Below are 18,006 nucleotides of genomic sequence, written 5' to 3'. Positions count from 1 at the left end.
GTTTGCAAGTGTTTTGGATTTTGCAAGTGTTTTGGATTTTGCAAGTGTTTTGGAGTTTGCAAGTGTTTTGGAGTTTGCAAGTGTTTTGGAGTTTGCATGTGTTTTGGAGTTTGCATGTGTTTTGGAGTTTGCAAGTGTTTTGGAGTTTGCATGTGTTTTGGAGTTTGCAAGTGTTTTGGAGTTTGTACGTGTTTTGTCTCTAGGGGCCATCGTATATATTAATTGAAGTGCTTTGAATTTGTACCACTGATTTCTTCTCCCAGTTATGAGCCGCCTTTAAAGGCTCGTTACTTATTTTATGTATGCTACCTATCACAAAGCAAGCACAAATTATTATTCTTATTCTATTAAACTGTAGCTTGCCTCCAGCAGTCTGTGAATCTGAGAGTGAATGAATAATGGATAATGGAATTGTAAAGCGCTTTGGGTGCCTTGAAAAGCGCTATATAAATCCAATCCATTATTCTGTTTTTCTTAAACAGATTGCAGAGAAAATTGGGTGGCCTTCAGTGATAGTTTGTACCAAGTTTCTTCAGAGCAGAAATCCTGGCAAGAAAGCAGACAAGACTGTCTTCAAAAAGGTTCAGACCTGATGATTATTAAGAACCGAGAGGAACAGGTGTGTGTGTGCAAACCTAATACAAATGTGTGTAGAACAAAGACTAAAACAGAGGATTTTTGGATTTTGGATTTTGCAAGTGTTTTGGAGTTTGTACGTGCTTTGTCTCTAGGGGCCACCGTAAATATATACTGCACATATATGTACACATAAGTGCATATATATATATATATATATATATATATATATATATACACACACACACACACACACACACATACACACACACACACACACACACACAGAAAGAGAGAGAGAGAGCATAAACCCTGCAAACATAGAGAGAACATGATGCAAACTCCACACACTCCACACAAACCCAGGATTCTTGCCTCACCATGCTTTTTAAAAAGCTAAATTTGTTAAAATGTTACAGAGCCAAAAATGCTGTTAGAGATAAATCGGCCATCAAGCATTAAGATATAATTACACTGAAGCTTTCTCTGAAGGTCATCTCTGTTTGTGGTCATGTCTTCCAATCTTTTCTGGAGCTGGTCTCTCTCTTTAACCAGATTGTTGTGACTGGCCTGTAATTGGTCTTGTTTGGTTGTCAAGTTGTTGAAAATGTTCTCTAAATGCTTTCTCTCGCCGGTCACATTGTCAACAGGCTGGTGTAGCACCGCTTTCTCCATTTCCCAATGAGATTTGCTTTGGGTGGCTGTGGTGGACACATCATCATGAAATAAATGCATCACCTTTGAGGATTTTAGCATGCTAATTACATTTCTTTTGTACTCACAAAGACAAACCACATTTATGAGTCCAATCAGGAGGAAAACACACAGCAGACCCAGAAGAATCACAGCAGCTCTGCAGGAACTCTTCTTTACAAATTCAGCACCTGAAGATAGAAGTCAGTATTTGTTATATGTCTAAACATTTTATTATAACACCAATTTGGAGGCTTTGGGGTTAGGGTTTTTCCCGCTGTAAGCATCCACTGGGGTAACGGGGGTGTTGGGGCTTAACAGGTTCTCATTACTTTATTATTATAGCACTATGTCTGTGAAGGTTCTCAGTCATCCAGGTGATCGTAGTCAAAGGAGCTTGCAAATTATAGCACTAGAGATTATAGCACTGGGAATAAGGGAAGGATTATGGATGAGCACCATGATGAAAACTTGTGGCAGTATATATACAGTACTCTGAAAAAGGTATAAAATGTAACTGATCGTTGTCTCGTCGTTACTGTCATGAATGGTAAATGGCCTGTATTTGTATAGCGCTTTTACTAGTCCCGCCTAGGGACCCCAAAGCGCTTTACACACCCAGTCATCCACCCATTCACACACTGGTGGAGGCAAGCTACAGTTGTAGACTGACAGAAGCGAGGCTGCCATATCGCGCCATCGGCCCTTCTGGCCAACACCAGTAGGCGGTAGGTGAAGGAAGTGTCTTGCCCAAGGACACAACGACCGAGACTGTCCGAGCCGAGGCTCGAACCGGCAACCTTCCGATTACAAGGCGAACTCCCAACTCTTGAGTCACGGTCGCCCGTGGCCCGTCTACACCTTCTCCATGCTGTGTCTCCTGCTCCGTGTTCAGGAGAACTTCTACTTCCCAGTCCTGCTCTCCTAGTCTATGCTTCCTAGATTTAGTTTCCTAAGATTAGTTAGTTCCAGTTTGAGATTATTGGTTTGTTTTGGTAAAGTTTACTTCTGACAAAGGATGTTCCAGCAAATAAAGCTGTGCTTTCAGATAACTTCCTGTTTCTCAATCCTGCATTTGAGTCCACATCCTGCCTGCACACAGCGGTAGCCTCGACACATAACACTTGTTTAATCAGCTACTATCTCGCCTATAGACTTTTTAATGTCTACAGTCTCAGATCAACACACTATCAGTGCCCTTCGGCACTATTAGCAGCAGGAGCAGCAGTAACCCCTTAACTGCAACATTGCACCCCATCACGTAAAACATAGGCTACTTTTGCACTTTCAGACGTCTCTGCATGGCCCTGTGCATCAGAGCCACTTCTGCCAACAATTGCCAATTTAGGCCCAGTTACAGACACGTGAGTAGATCACACCCTGTGTCCACGTGGGGTTCGGCCTTGCAAATTCTGGTTGGTTGGTTTTAAAAAATTAGGCGAGGAAAAAAATCTACTTTTTCTGTGTTCCAGCCTCAGTAACTTTGACACAGTAACATCTGCTGTAATATTTATCCAATGAAATCTCAGAAGTATTAGCTTTATTTTGATACCAAGATTGTTTAGATGGGGTTTGTAATTGTAGAGAAATACTCCGTTCATTTTGGTCATGTCTTTTTCGAGCAGGAAATGACAGTGGTATGTGAGATTCGAATGACAACAAGGTTGAAAGGAAAATTAAATTCCTCTCTTGTTCAGAAAGTCTTGTTATGTCATGTACATTAACTAGCTTAATTTGATTAATATCTTGGTAATGAAAGTATAAATACTGACTGAACTGTTGAGTTTAACTCTTATAATATTACCTCTTTTTCAGCTACTGGAAAAATGGTGAGCTAAATGATGAGAAAAAAGACAACTGTGGACAGATAGATACTTACAACTCTTACAACAGCTGGAATGATGCATCATCAACATCTGATAATTTGTTTTGTTGTCAGTGACACAAATGCTGTTAGTCACAAAGTATTTGATTGCATTATTATTTCTCTTCTAAACTCCTTCCAGTCAGGCAAATGCCAGCAATGGCGTAAAATTAAACCAACATTGAAACTAATACAAACATTATTAAACAATAAAAACTAAACTGAAAAAAAAAACATTCTGGAAAATCAGCTAAGAGCAGACCAGGATTAAACAAAAATGTATGTCTCAATCAAAATTAACAGCCAAAAAGGATTTCAAAACCACAGTAACTCTACAGTAAACCAGACTCCAGATTACGTTCCCTGAAATTGGTCTTTTGTTTTCTTGAGACAATTTGTATGAAATTCTCTGTTCTATTTTTAGTTTGGTTTATGCACAAAACCTCAGCAACATGTACATTGTAATATCTATAGATATGTTTGTGTTCTTTACCTGAGGGTGTAGGTCCGAAACAAAAAGGAGCACAAGAGTCCAATCACACAAGAAAACAGTCCAAGAACACAGGAAAACAGATCAAAAACAAAACCAAACTAGAGCTCAACAAGAGTCCATGAAAAGTTCAGGGGGCCGACCGTGCACACGGCAACGGCGGCGACGGGCAAACAGTTCTGGAGGCCGACCGTGCACACGGCAACGGCGGGGACAGGCAAACAGTTCTGGAGGCCGACCGTGCACACGGCAACGGCGGCGACGGGCAAACAGTTCTGGAGGCCGACCGTGCACACGGAAACGGCGGCGGAGGCAAAACCAATCAGGAGGCCAACCACTTGGAAGGTAGTGGCGGCCACTGAGCAGGTCCGGAGTTCGGCCGCGATGCCAGCGGCGACCACGAACGCTTTCTGGAGGCCGTCCCCGAAGGCCATGATGCCAACTTAGAGGCCCGGAAGACGGCCGGCAGAGGCGAGGCGGAACGGGTTGAGCTGGCCCTGACGGCGGTGTGGCAACCGCAGGACCAGACGAGGCAGGACCAGACGAGGCTGGACCAGGCGTGGATGAAGACACGGAGGCTGGACCAGGCGTGGATGAAGGCAGCGGGACGGCTGCGGAACCTGACGGCAGCGACGCTGCAGGCAGTGATGCGAATGGTGATGATGTAGAAGTCGCGGGGGATGACTCAGCAGACGACGGCTGAACAGACTTCCCCGGACCATCAGCAGAGGTGAGGATGTGCTGGATAGATTGTGATGGTTACTGGACCCTGTTCAGAGAGGTTGCTGTGGTCTGCCCTCAGCCCTCCAATAGCCACTGAGCATTGCCATTATGGGTTGTGCCCTTCTCCCATATGCTCTTCCAGTATTGCTCCATCTCCAGCCTTGGTAGTGCTGTTCTCATGTTGTTCTCCTGCCACTGAGAGTACACCTTGGCTGATTCTGTAGAGAACAGCTGGATTATTCTCCTGCCTTCAATCTCTCTGGTGTACCTCTTTAAGCGGCTGGCAAGGGCTGTGAGCCATTGCTTGGCAGTTTTCAAGGCCTCAGGTATGGACAGCTTGCTGTACTTCTCAGGCACCTTCTTTGTCCCACCTTTCTGCAGCTCTGACAGTTGGCTAACCTCCCTCTGTGCTACTTTGTTCTTCCAGTATTGCTCCGTCTCTAGCCTTGGTGGTGCTTTTCTCATATTTTTCCCCTGTCACTGAGAGAACTTCATTAAACAATTCAGAGAGTTCACATGGATCAGACTGACTGACTCAGAAGAAGAGGGGACCTGGAAGTGGGTGAACGGGACTTTACTGAACAGAAGGTTCATAAATTCTCTTTATAATTTAAAGTTATAATCACTAATAATGTGTCAATATTGACCAATCATGACCAGTCATAAAACTGTTCCACAAAGTAGTTGCATTTTGCATAAGTAATGTTGGTCATGTTGTATAAACAGTTTAAAGATGAGTGTAGCTGAAATGCATTCACAAATCAATAAATATGTTTTTATCATAGTAAGTAATTACTCAACCTTCAGTGAATTGTATTCTGTGATTGAATGTTTCGTGATATGTTGCAGCATCTGCAGGTATACAGAGACTTGAGTTCAGTGTATCGGACAATATCTAAGATTTAAACAGTTAATCATTATCATTATTCATATTTAATCATATCATATTTATTCAATATTTTATCGTTATTTGATTTATTTAGTGGTTACTGTTTTACTGATGCAGGTTGAACTTCAAGCTACAGCTAATTTGAGGACCTCGTTCCTGTTTGTTCACAAGTTGTTGATATGCATCTCTGATTTCTTGTTCAAAGCTGATTCTTTAGTTTCAGATGGCACAATGGAGAGCTCAACAGCTACAATGGCCCAGATGAAGACTTTGGAAAAATGAAGATCGTTAAAGATGAAAACAAATGGAAAAAACATATGGATCTGTGAAAAGATTGTGGATCTGTAATTGGCTGTCGCACTAGTATTTTAAGCCACAGGGAAAACGGCTTATCATTATGCATGCAAGTTCAAACACACATGGATTAAACCTTTATTAATGCACAACTAATAACAGGAAATATGTTGCTTTGCCACATGTTTCCTGTTTTTGTGAACATCTCCCTTCACAGCAACCAACAAGAGTTAGCAGCACTGTGAAATTTCTTTTACAAAGAAGGACAAATCAGATACTTTGCTGTGTATTAATAAATTACTGCAACAGTGAAAACTGCTCAAGTGTGTAAAAAGAAAACTTCTGACTATGTAAAAGTAACAGTCAGCAAATATCCGACTGAACTTTATTTCTCTGTAAGACAGTATTAGCGTACTACTACCTACTAAATAATAACAATTGTAACAATATTTTGTTGCCAAGACAACAATGTGGCAGGCAGAGTACTTTGATGTGTTACTCATTAAGTAAACTTCTTGCTGTGGTTAGCACTGTAACCTCAGATAAATTTGGCAAAGCCGTTCTGAATCAGCCATTTTACTAATAAACTGTATATCACATGAAAAGGACTGGATTTCAGTTTTCTTTAAAAGAACTTTATATTGTATAGCACAAAATTGTCATTCCATTTGATCAGATTTATTGGCAATTTGTTTATAAAAATTAAATATGCCGAAAATTTTTTTAGAGGTGGCTATGTTGTTTAAACATTTTCCTTTTGTTTTAATAATCCTGGATCATTGTGGAACTCAGCAACCTTTGTATGGAAGTGTGATTGGATGCTTGTATGTGTATGTCATATCTTATATATGAATATGAACTCTATGCAGGTCTGTACACCTTATAGACTATAGACTATAGTCTCCACTCACAGGCTGAGGACCGGCTCCCGATAGGACAGTGTGCTGATCCCCCTCCTGTATTGCCTCTACACCTACGACTGCAGTTTGGCCCACAACAACAACAACCTCATCATCAAGTTTGCTGATGACACCTCGGTAGTCGAACTCATGTCAAGGGGAGAGAAAAAGGGAGACAGAGAGGAAGTCTTAAAGTTGGCAGCATGGTGTTCAGAGAACAACCTGGCACTGAACACCAAGAAAACCAAAGAGAACATTGTCAACTTCAAGAGGCACAGCACTGACATAGCCCCCTATTCATCAACGGTGACTGTGTGGAGAGGGTCCACACCTTCCGGTTTCTCCATGTCCTTATCTCCACTGACATCTCCTGGACAGACAGCATAACAGCGGTGGTCAAGGCCCAGCAGCAGCTGCACTTCTGCTGATCTTCTACTGCTCATCCATTGAGAGCCTGCTGAAATACTGCATCACAGTATGGTACGGCAGCTGCACTAAGCTGAATAGAGTGAGGTTTCAGAGAGTACTCAAGGCAGCACAGAAGATCATCGGCTGCCCTCTCCCCTCCCTGATGGACATTTATTCTTCCCGGTGCCTCCGCAGAGCAGCAAATGTTGTCAAAGACAGTTCCCACCCTGGTTTTGACCTGTTCAACCTGCTTCCCTCAGGGAAGAGCTACAGGTGCATCAGCACAAAGACGGACAGATGCAAAAATAGTTTCTTCCCAAACGCCATAACCACCCTGAACTCACACATGCACTGACAACACAGTTTCACCCCCCAATCCAAGGACTTTCCTCTATACACAGAATACACATCTACCATCACCACTGTGCAATACTTAATTTACATGCAATGTCCCACACTGTAAATGTATAAGGTTATGTCTTTATTTATTTTTCCCCCCAATTTGTATAATTGTACATTTTATTTATTTATTTTTGAATACTGTTCATATGTAAATAGTCACCCACCTTTTCCCACATGTCTGCATTGAGTATGAGATGCCCTGTATCTTATTGTACATGTGTATAGTGGCAATAAAAGGCATTCTATTCTAAAGCTGGGTCATGTAAAGGACATGGATGCAGAGCTCAGCAGAAAATCTGCAACAGAATTGCTGAAAAAGAAAAATTATGGTGTTGCAACACCCCACTCAAGGTCTAGACCTCAACCGGAAAAAAATGCTGTGGTAGAAACTTTACAGAGCTGTGCTGAAATTAATGCCCACAAACCTTAAGGAACTGAAGCCACAGTGTAAAGAAAAGTGGGCCAAAGATCCTCCACAATGATGTGAAAGACTGATAAAGTCCTACAGAGATGTACTACTTTATGTTATTGCGAAAAGCAGATCTAATAGTTACTGAATCAGAGGGTTCATTGGTTTCTGTGGTGGTAAGTAAGCAGGGGCAAATATGTAGCAAAAGGGTCAGTATTTTGAGGAACAGGAGGTTGTTTTTTCAGTGTTAAAAAAGGGAAACAGGAAAAAGAGAAATCAGTTTGTGGATGAGTTCAAAATATCATTATATGAGTACATTCCTTAATTTTATCCTGATAAAATAAAGAACAGCCTGAGATGGACTATGAAAATGTACCTGATACATCAGCAAGAAGTAAGTATCTTAAAGATTGTTTATTTGTTTCATTTCAGCTCGGTGTAAGTACGCGCTCCACCATCGTCCACCATCGTGGGCAGTGTCAGAAACAGGTGAAGGGTTTTGTTCAAAAACAAACAGATCCAACCAACTGTGTGGAGTTTCTTTTCATCTGCTAGCAGTAATATGAAAATACTTTTTAGACATTTGAGTCTTTTTGCTGTTTAATAAAGATGATTTTGTGTTTGTCTATTTGATTTCTGCACACAGAAAGAAAACTCTGCAGACTAGTTGTTCTGAGCTTTGGACTTCTGTTTATTCTTCAAGTTATTCTCAGCATTTCCCTGCGACTGGCTCTTCGTGAGTTCACTTACATTTTATCTGTAATGTAAAATTCATCATTTGAATAGTGTACGAACAGAAGTTAGAAATAATTACCATTACCATCGGAAAAACTGCAACTAACTCCACTTAATTCAAGTTTATTTTTACAGCACTCTATTATAACATCACAGTCTAATTACTTTGTCAGCAGTTTACTTAATGAGGCCAAAACCTCATATTATTATATAAGACTGGAATAATTTATAAAATAATTACAAAACACTTACAGCTGTCTGTCCACTCCTTTAATAAAGAAACGTGGCCCTCTAACACATACTATCACATCACTGTATAATTTCTTCACTACAAACTGTCTTGGCCTCCATCCATCTGTGGAATAACTGAATAAACTAAATATATCTAAATGCATCCTTTAACATAATGTTTTATTTCACATCAGACCAGGCCACTAAAAATGAGACTAAAGAAGAAGAGTCACTGAGGAGGAAGCTGAATATTTTCGGCAAGTATGATGCTGGAAATTAAGAGTCAAATCTTAAATATTAGCCCATTTTACTAATAGTATTATCATTAGTGAAGTAGATGAAACCGTTTTCTTTTATCTTTTTATGTTTACATTTTGAACAGATCTCAATACAGAACAAGGATGGGTATACTTCAGGGGTGATTTTTATTACATTTCTCATATTAAAAAGTCCTGGAGTGACAGCAGAGAGGACTGTTTGCAAAGAGGTGCAGACCTGGTGATTATCAGCAGCACACACTCAAAAAAATGAAACGTTGACTTTAATTAAAATTATTTTGTCAACAGGTTCCACGAAATTGAATTATGTTAGTTTAAAGCAAAAATCTTTAGTTCATCTAATTTAAAAAAAACTACTTAAGATTAACAAGACATATTTAAGACTAACTAAATCAAGTTATGTTGTATGAACAAAGATGATATATTTTCAGGTTAGATAGTTTAGATTAGTTACTTCAACACATTTCTTATTTGTGGCAGTAAAATGTTAAATTTAAGTTAGATTAATTCAAATATTATATTTTCAGCCACCTTGTGCTTTATTAATTAGTTTTACATAAATCTATTTTGTCAACAGGTTCCACACAAATGAATTAAGTACATCCAACTTATTTTTTAAAATTTCTTTTATTGCCAACACATTCAGTGAGCATTTGTGTAAACCCAGTCCAAAATAAAACACAACAGCTCATTAGGGTTAGTAATTAACAGTATGTAGACAGATGCAACATCAAGACTTTAAATTAAATGTCTGTATCTACCAGAAATAGAAGAGAGAAAAAAAAAACGCATTGAAGATCACATAACACATTGATAAGATGACACTTGAGTTATGCACATGTGATGCTAGTAAGGTCTGTGAGTGTTTTTTTCTTTTAGTGTCTAAAATGGATAGCAAAGTTGCTATTTGCAATGATTGCTTAGGGTCAGTCCAGTAACACAATGCCAATGAAGTGCTTTCCTTTAACAATGCAAAGTGAAGTGTCCACCTCAACAGCCACAATTTAAAAAAAATTTATGTAAGCTTGTCAGCGTTCAGTTTTTTTGCAACAGCACAGCAGTAACCATTTAACACTTGCCACTGTCAACATTTATTTTACTAGTGTTTGGGCAAAAAACTTCAGATGTAAACATTTTAACATGGAAACAATTGTTCGTCTTTAAAAGTCCACAAAATATACATTCATCCTGCATTCCCAACTTGGATGATCTGATATCCTCGTGTTGGTGTTGTTCCCAGACCATCATGAAAATGTTGTCACATTGTTGTGACGTTATTCTTTTGCGCGCCAAGCCATTCGTGCAAGGACAATATCAATTCTGCTTACTGTTTATTAAAGGGTTAGGGTTAGGGTTAGGGTCAGTTGATCGGCGGGCAGAGGCGGTTTCACGCAGCTTAAGTACAGTTTTTTGTTTTACGCCGGTTTTTCCCGAAGTCGCAAAAGTATGACGTCACAACATTCTGATTGGTCACTTGCAATGTTGATCCTGGAACAACATTTAGTATGATGATCTGGGAACAACACCAACACGAGGATATCAGATCAACCTCCTAACTTACCCTTATTTTTAGTATGTATTGCAATTACCTTTACAATGCACACAATGTAACACAAACTGAATATGAACATATTTCCACCTCATAACAATATGCCTTGAACGCTAATATACACACCACCCTTCAACATTTCTGGTGCAGTATCATCTCTCAATTAAATCCTTTAAATCTCAATACTTTTGATTGTCTCTTGCTAGCCCCCCACAACAGTAAAATCTCTCAAATTGTAGTAGTTTACAAACTTTTCAAAATGTTCTAAATTTCTCTTAAATGTAATTTTCCCGTTATCTGTCATTTACAAATTACCATTTTATTCCCATTCAGCCTCCGAAAAACTTCTGTCCATCTGACAGAACATTCATCATCCAAATTAAAGGTTGGCTTATTCATTCAGTGTATTCTTGAGCAATTGTACCTTGGTCAAGAGTATGCTGACATACAGATGAAGGAAGAGCTTCTGAAGTACTTCAAAGAAAGCTTTCAGTCTTGAGGTTAACTGAGATTCAGTGCATATATCCCACCCATTAAGAGTGCACATGCAGAGGCCAGGTCTTCCAGGTCATGCAGGACACACTAGATGGTTATACCCACATCGGCTGGAGGAGTGCTGGCATCAGCTCTTTCGATGGTAAAGATAGCAAGGGTAATTTGTTCCAGCTCCCTCTGAACAGCTGTAGCTTAGACACAAAAACATAGAAAAACAGTTTTAAAAAAAAGAAAGAAAAAGGGCCAAAGCTACCCTTTAATGACGTAAACACAATATTAGGAACATGCACCCCAGTGTGCCACTATTTCAGACTACAGATTCAACGATAAATATAAATAGTTTGGGTATACAAGAAGATTTCCCAAAACATTTAAACAGGTTCCATGCAAATTACAACAACAACAACATGCAACAACATTAGTTATTCAAAATTTGGTTTAATACAGATAAAAAACTAAACTAAAATTACCAACCAATTATTCTTTGAAGAGGATGCTTGGGTCTTCATTCAGGTAAAAAGGTAGTGCCCTGAGGACACACTCCCTCCCCTTTTCAATACTTTCCTTCTGTAGAGAGTGGCAGAGATACAGGAAGAGAAAACAGATATACTTTAGGATGACAGAAACTCACATTATACGCAAAATGAATGACATATCCACTGCACAGATAGACATGTACACAAGACCAACTAATCATCACATGGACATGAATAGTTAACCTGTTGGGCAGGGTTTCCACCACATTATATATGTCCATAATGGAGGTAAAGACAAACTAATACATCATCTTTTTTGCATTCAAAACATAACATAAAAACATTCACTTCTGGTTTAACCGAAATCAAGGGATCAGATTTTACATATGTTTAGGTAATTTAAATTTTCCAACGTTTTGAGTACCAAACTTTGTCTTGCTTAATATAAATGTAAGTGCACTGTGCAGCTACCATACACTAGCTGTTTAAATTTGAAAATGATCTTATTAGCCATAATATTTTGCTACCAACAGAATAACGCACCTGTGTGGCTGGGGCCAAAGTTTGTCTAATTTTCTTCCCTGCAACGCCTCCTTTTTTCTTGAAGACTTTTATGAGCTGGTCAGTGTATTGGTCAAGTTGTGTAAAAAGCCTTGGAACATGCAGTAGTAATCCTCACATATTCTGCTTCCACCTGAAAATATGTCAACAAACACAACATACTGTACTGTAAATATACATACTATATGTACACATATACAAACTAAAACTAATGTAGTAAGACCTCATTAAAGCTATAATTTTAACACAAACATTTACACAAAATGCTAATGGAGCCATTACAGCTTTTATTGTTATTTATCAAGTTCCAAAAAATATTGATCACAGCTGATCTGAAAAGAATTTCATGCCTCAGGCCCTTGAACTGCAACCTTTACCATGGTTCAGATGTGGAGAAGAAATAACAGGGGCATGGGATGGGTCACAAAAGAAAACTTAACTTATAAAACAGTTTTGTTTTTAAAAGTATAACAGTTCACATACCACATACAAGCTCAGCAATACCACATACACCACATCAGTATAGGAGGGAGCAGGTAAAGGCAGGATCTGAGATTTATAAAGTAAAACAAAAAATTCATTACTTAATTTCAAGAAGCAAATTATTGTTTGAATTACAACTAAATAAAATACTACTCAGAAGAAAAGCAAGAGATTGACACTGCCATGTGCTAACTTTCTATAGAAGCAATTATCACCAGGTCTGTCGACCTCCATTGTCTGTCCACTCATATGTCTTGAATAATTTTATTAAAAAAATTAAGTGTGTACTTTCACAAACTGTAATTTATAACTACATTGATATGTATAACTCCGCTAGGAAACATGCTGTATTTACAGACCATTTTTACATAATACAGATTACTGATAGAGCAGAACAATGGTGTCACAGTGGCTTTCGCCCTTGACTTTTTGGATTTTAAATGTCACTTTATGCTATCCTATTCGATATTTCCGACTCTCGGATTACAGAAAAGGAATCCCAAGAAAGCAAATGGAAAAATAACCCCTTGAAAGAATAACCCCATGAACCCCTGTAGCTAATCCCTTAATAAAACAAAAAACAATAAAAATGTTTCTTACACAGTCCACAAAATAAGCATGTCCAGGACCCAGTAAAACTAATGTAAAACAAGCGCACGCAAACGATATAACATGTCTTGTAAGACAAACGCAAAATATAACCATGCTGGACATATAGATACTACACAACATAGTCAAAGAAAAAAAGTGGTCTTACCTCTCAAAGAAACAGCAGCTTGGCGCCAAAACAGCCTTTTTCAGTTAAATTTGAAGTCTTGCGCATGAGCAGGCACAAGCCGTGAAACCTTCTTGTTCTGCGCGGTTTCATTACAACTGTTTTTGCATTACTGCCACCTTGTGGATATACAAGGTATATCGATCCTAATTGACTTAACTTAAATGTTATGCGATCAAGTAACACATTAGTATTATGTACGTTGAATAATAGACACAATTACGTAGACTTGATTAGAAAAACATATGTTAACTTAACAAAAACATATATTTTAAGTAAAATGAAAATAAATAATTAATATGCACTGAACAATCCACCTCATTCATTTTTTTGAGTGCAGAGGAACAGGTACAGACTGTAATTCTGAAATCTGCAAGAGTTGAAACAAAGTTTTAAGAACTGCAAGATTGCTAAGATTTATTTTCTTGATTCTTTTACTGGGAACAAGAACTTCATAAGGCTGTTCAGGCGTAACACGTGGATCGGACTGAGTGACACAGAGGAAGAGGGGACGTGGAAGTGGGTGGACGGGAGTTTGCTGAACAGCAGGTCCATACATTTTTAATTTTTAATAATAAATACTGATAATTTATAAATCAATCCTAATCTCAATAAAACTCCACAAAGCAGTAGTAATCACTCATAATAAAATCCTCCATCCATCAGCAGCAGCACTTTATTCATCCTCACTGTGTGTTGTGTAAATATATTTGAAGTAAATGTATTATAGTTCAAAATTGGTATGATATCAAAATATTCTTCTATTAGAATAGAATAGAACAGAACAGAATATATTTTAGTTTCACATGTAAATATAACTAAAATAACAACTATAAAAAAAACACATAAAAACTTTGTAGACATAAAAAACGAAGACGTAAAGTTGTCATGAATATTTCAATATCCACACAATGTTTATGCTCAAAAAGAAGTAGGAAGAAGTTTGCATTTATTTGTTCCCACCTCCTTATTTAAAATTCCATAATTTGCAAATCAGAATTCACAGTTTGGCTTATTATCCCACAATATACACGTTTAACTGCATAGAAGTCTACACTCATATAAAATACTCACATAAAAGAATTAAAGTTCAAAAACCAAAACATTTTTACATTTGCCAAACACCCCGTCATTAACACGCCTCTAAAGCTGTGTGCTTTGTCCACATAATCTCTTTTATATTTGTTTTTAAACTGAGTTATGTTTGGGCATTGCTTCATATAGAATTACATCGATGTGACAGTTATCTTAATGAAAACTTTAAGTTTGGGTTACTCTCGCCTTGATCTATATAAGATGTCACACTAAAATGTTTTAGATCATCAAACAAATTTAAATTTTAGACAATGATAACACAAGTAAACACAGAATACAGTTTCTAAATGAGGGTGTTTATTAAGGGGGGAAGAATGCCAAACCTACACGGCCCTGTGTGAAAAAGTAATTTCATCCCTGTTTGTGGATAATGGCTCTCACTGTGGTTTGCAAGAGTCTCAAAGCCTTTGTAAACCTTTCCAGACAGATAGCTGTCAGTGACTTTGTTTCTCAGGTGTAACATGTAGGTTGGACAAAAATGCAAAACAGGAAACCAGGCAGGGGGTAAACACTTTTTTACACCTCTGTAAGCTATAGGATAAGTACTCACTATTCAGTGGGTGGATATCTGTGACTAAATATCTCTTAATGTGCAGTGGTATCTCATTTTGTGTAACTTGGGTTTTGTAATACGCACACACTTTGTTTTTATCACTATCTGCTTATTACTTTATTCAATTTTATTCAATTTTATTTATATACCACCAAATCACAACAGCAGGTGCATCAATGTGCTTTAGGATTAGGATTAGGGTTAGGATACCGTGTGTGTAGGACTTAAAGTCAGAGCTAATTTGAAGACTTTCTCCTTTGTTTATAAGTTGCTGAAATGCAAATCTTCATTTCAGCAACTTGGCTGAAAGGCAACTTTCTTTAGTTTCAGATACTGGCGAACCGGGGAGCCCAACAGCCTTGGAGACGAAGACTGTGGCGAGATGGCAGCCAATGACGAAGAAAACTGCTGGAATGACGCAAACTGCAGAGATGAAAACTTTTGGATCTGTGAAAAAAAGGTGGAACAGTGATCAGTAGCAGGAAAATTGTTCCATCACATACAGATGTTAACATGTTTGTCTCGACTGCTGGCTTGCTAGGTTGTGGAAAATCCTTTGAATTGATAATTTGTGAGTCTTTTATATCTGCTTTTAAATTCCTTAGGGAGACCTCTAAAGGGAAGTCTGCAGAGCATGTAGATGAAACCCTATTTATAAATTGCTGTTAAACATTAAGTTCCTGTTATTATTGTATACTTACTAACACATACATAGAGTTCCACTAGCTGATGCAATTTTTAAAATAATTCAAATGTTGAGAGAATACCAATATAATAGATGAGATTTTCTTTTATATTACATTTAAAGTGCCGAAGTTCTCACTTTGTTGTTTGAATAAACTCAGTTTTCTGGTTTTAACATTTTGTTTAATCAGGGTATGCTGTTGTAGGCTATTAAAGAACACTTCTTTGTTTCTGTTCCATAACAGAAGCTATAAATGCTACTAAGCCATCTTTCACATAACAACGCTAAGCCCTGAGATCATATTACTGTAAATACAACAAGACAAAAGTCTCTGTACAAAAACAAACATCCTTGATTTGTGAGCATTAAGATATTGAAACATATTTTTCTCTCTATCTGCATGTAGCTTAACTTAATTTGAGTGTGTGAAGGAAAACTGTGCATTAAAGTGAACTTCCTTATATTAATGTTTCTCATTTCTGATGCAAAAGAAAAAGCCAAGAATAACAACATATACAAGAGCATTGGTGACTTTTACAAAGTATGCGCGTCAGCAGCCACTTTGTAACTTTGTATCTATCCTACTTGAGCAGTCAAGGCTTTTTGTTCACACACACACACATTCATACAGCTCTTTTTCTGTCGAACCAGTTTCTATTTAACACACATGAAAGCATGTTCCATATCTTGCTCAAGGACACTTTGACATGCAAACTGGAGTAGTTAATCAGAGCAGTTAATCCTGGAATATCTAGGATGGACAAAATTTCACAAACTGACTTGTTGTAATGGTGGCCATCTGGTTACAGCCAGATGGATAAAATCATGCTAAAAAGCCTCTATTGATCATATTAACTATGTATCACTCACACCGGAAAAAGAGAAGTATTGCAACATATTTTTGCATGTGAGATGTACACTTTCAAAACAGGACAGATGTACAGATGATACTCATCCTGTTCCTGTTCAGATGCTGCAATGATAAAAACCTGATGAAGCACCCATTAAGGAGCGATATCTATGACAGCTCTGTAGCGTTCTTATTTAGATATCATGCGCAAGTTCCTAAATGATCTTTAGTCAACACATCTGCTGTTTATTCTTAAGATTTAAAAAAAGAAAAGAAAAAACTTCACACCCAGTACACCTCTCACATCCGAATGAAATGTAACTGACATGAAATTAGAAGTGAGAACTTCTTTCTTTTTATCTTCTTCAGTGTCCCATCCCACAAGGCTCAGTTCAACTGTGCGGTATTTACCTTTTGGTGGTTCAGTCTTTAGTTATTTAAAGCAGAATGTAAAGTGTTATGTTAAGGCACTAACATGACACCATTATTTCATCTTACAAAGTTGTGCCAAAGCTCAGTGTTGGGCTTTAATTCAATGCTTTTGTTTAGTTAATCCTTCACCTTTATTTCTTTCTTAATAATGTTTTCTTATGTTGTTCATTTTAAATTCTTCTTTCTTGTGCTCCCTGTATGGGTCACAACAGAGGATCAGCTATCTATCCCCAGTATCCTCTTCGGTCACACCACCTCTCTACATGTCCTCCTTCACTATATTGATGAATCTTCTCTTCCTCTTTTCTTCTGCCTGGTAGCTCCATATTCAATATCCTTTGTCCTGTTTAGTCTCTCTTCACCTCCAAAACAATCTTTAAATAGCCCAGTCCTATCTACACCACAGCAGGACAGCTTGAATTCACCTCCAATGCCCCTGCCTTTCCTTCCCTTCAACCTGGTTTCCTAAACACAACAGTATAACTACTTCCATCATATCTCCATCATACCTGTTTCTTTATCAGCCATAGTCCCTACATTTAAAGCCTTCGTGCTGTCTAAGCAGCTCTAACCTGTTTATCTGTGTCAATATCTGCATCCTGTGGTGTATAACACTAGACAGGGACAACAGATTTTTAAGGTTATGTGAGCAGCAGCATTGCAGTTCAGTGTTCACTCTGTTACTTGAGTTTCTCCTGGGCAGGTTGTGTAGAGAGCTTCATCCTCCCTCTGACGTAAGGAACAGCCAATGCTGTGGGGAGTGTGTTTCTTCTGCAACAATGTTTTGGTGGGTGGTACGTGTCAAAGTAATATCCACATGAATGCAGGAGTGCGATTGTGACTACTTTGTGATTGGGTGAATGATACTTGCGTTAGTGCTTACTATTACTATTACTATTTACTTTTTTAGTGGTCTTCCACTTTTCCTCCTTTCTGCTTGCTATATGTTCAGCATCTTTTGTCCAAGATATCCACTACAGAAGGACGAGAACGATATCAGAAGGACACCTCAGTCCTTCTGATGTACTTACTTGTAATCCTACCCCTCGTGGTACTGTTGTTGTCATTGTCTATGGAGGTTGGAGTATTGGTACCAGTAGGGGGCGGTACGTACCAATCGAAAGGCACTTCCGGAAACAAAGAACGAGCTAATGTCCAATC

General features: G+C 38.3%; 1 protein-coding gene and 1 long non-coding RNA gene across 3 annotated transcripts; one reads left to right on the top strand and one right to left on the bottom strand.

Annotated features, from left to right (window-relative positions):
• Window positions 1–3,707: 3,707 nt before the first annotated feature.
• LOC113023412 (C-type lectin domain family 4 member M-like) lies at window positions 3,708–16,026 on the top strand. The gene is made up of 9 exons (XM_080302210.1): window positions 3,708–4,672; window positions 4,774–4,934; window positions 5,453–8,041; window positions 8,294–8,383; window positions 8,808–8,870; window positions 8,996–9,124; window positions 13,571–13,578; window positions 13,679–13,779; window positions 15,203–16,026. The coding sequence occupies exons 3-9, from the start codon at window positions 8,005–8,007 to the stop codon at window positions 15,348–15,350; spliced, it is 576 nt and encodes a 191-aa protein (XP_080158336.1). The 5' UTR covers window positions 3,708–4,672; window positions 4,774–4,934; window positions 5,453–8,004; the 3' UTR covers window positions 15,351–16,026.
• LOC113016953 (uncharacterized) lies at window positions 9,500–13,533 on the bottom strand. 2 transcript variants are annotated; one of them, XR_013909434.1, is made up of 5 exons: window positions 13,056–13,533; window positions 12,456–12,521; window positions 11,955–12,105; window positions 11,410–11,502; window positions 9,500–11,126 (listed from the first exon to the last, which is right to left on the bottom strand). It is a non-coding gene; the product is annotated as an uncharacterized LOC113016953 (long non-coding RNA). The 2 variants fall into 2 exon arrangements; XR_013909435.1 differs by having other exon boundaries at window positions 13,213–13,533.
• Window positions 16,027–18,006: the final 1,980 nt, after the last annotated feature.

Source organism: Astatotilapia calliptera, chromosome 6 (genome assembly GCF_964374335.1).
Source record: "Astatotilapia calliptera chromosome 6, fAstCal68.1, whole genome shotgun sequence".
Taxonomy (NCBI): Eukaryota; Metazoa; Chordata; class Actinopteri; order Cichliformes; family Cichlidae; genus Astatotilapia; species Astatotilapia calliptera.
This window is presented reverse-complemented; position numbering and strand designations above follow the sequence as displayed.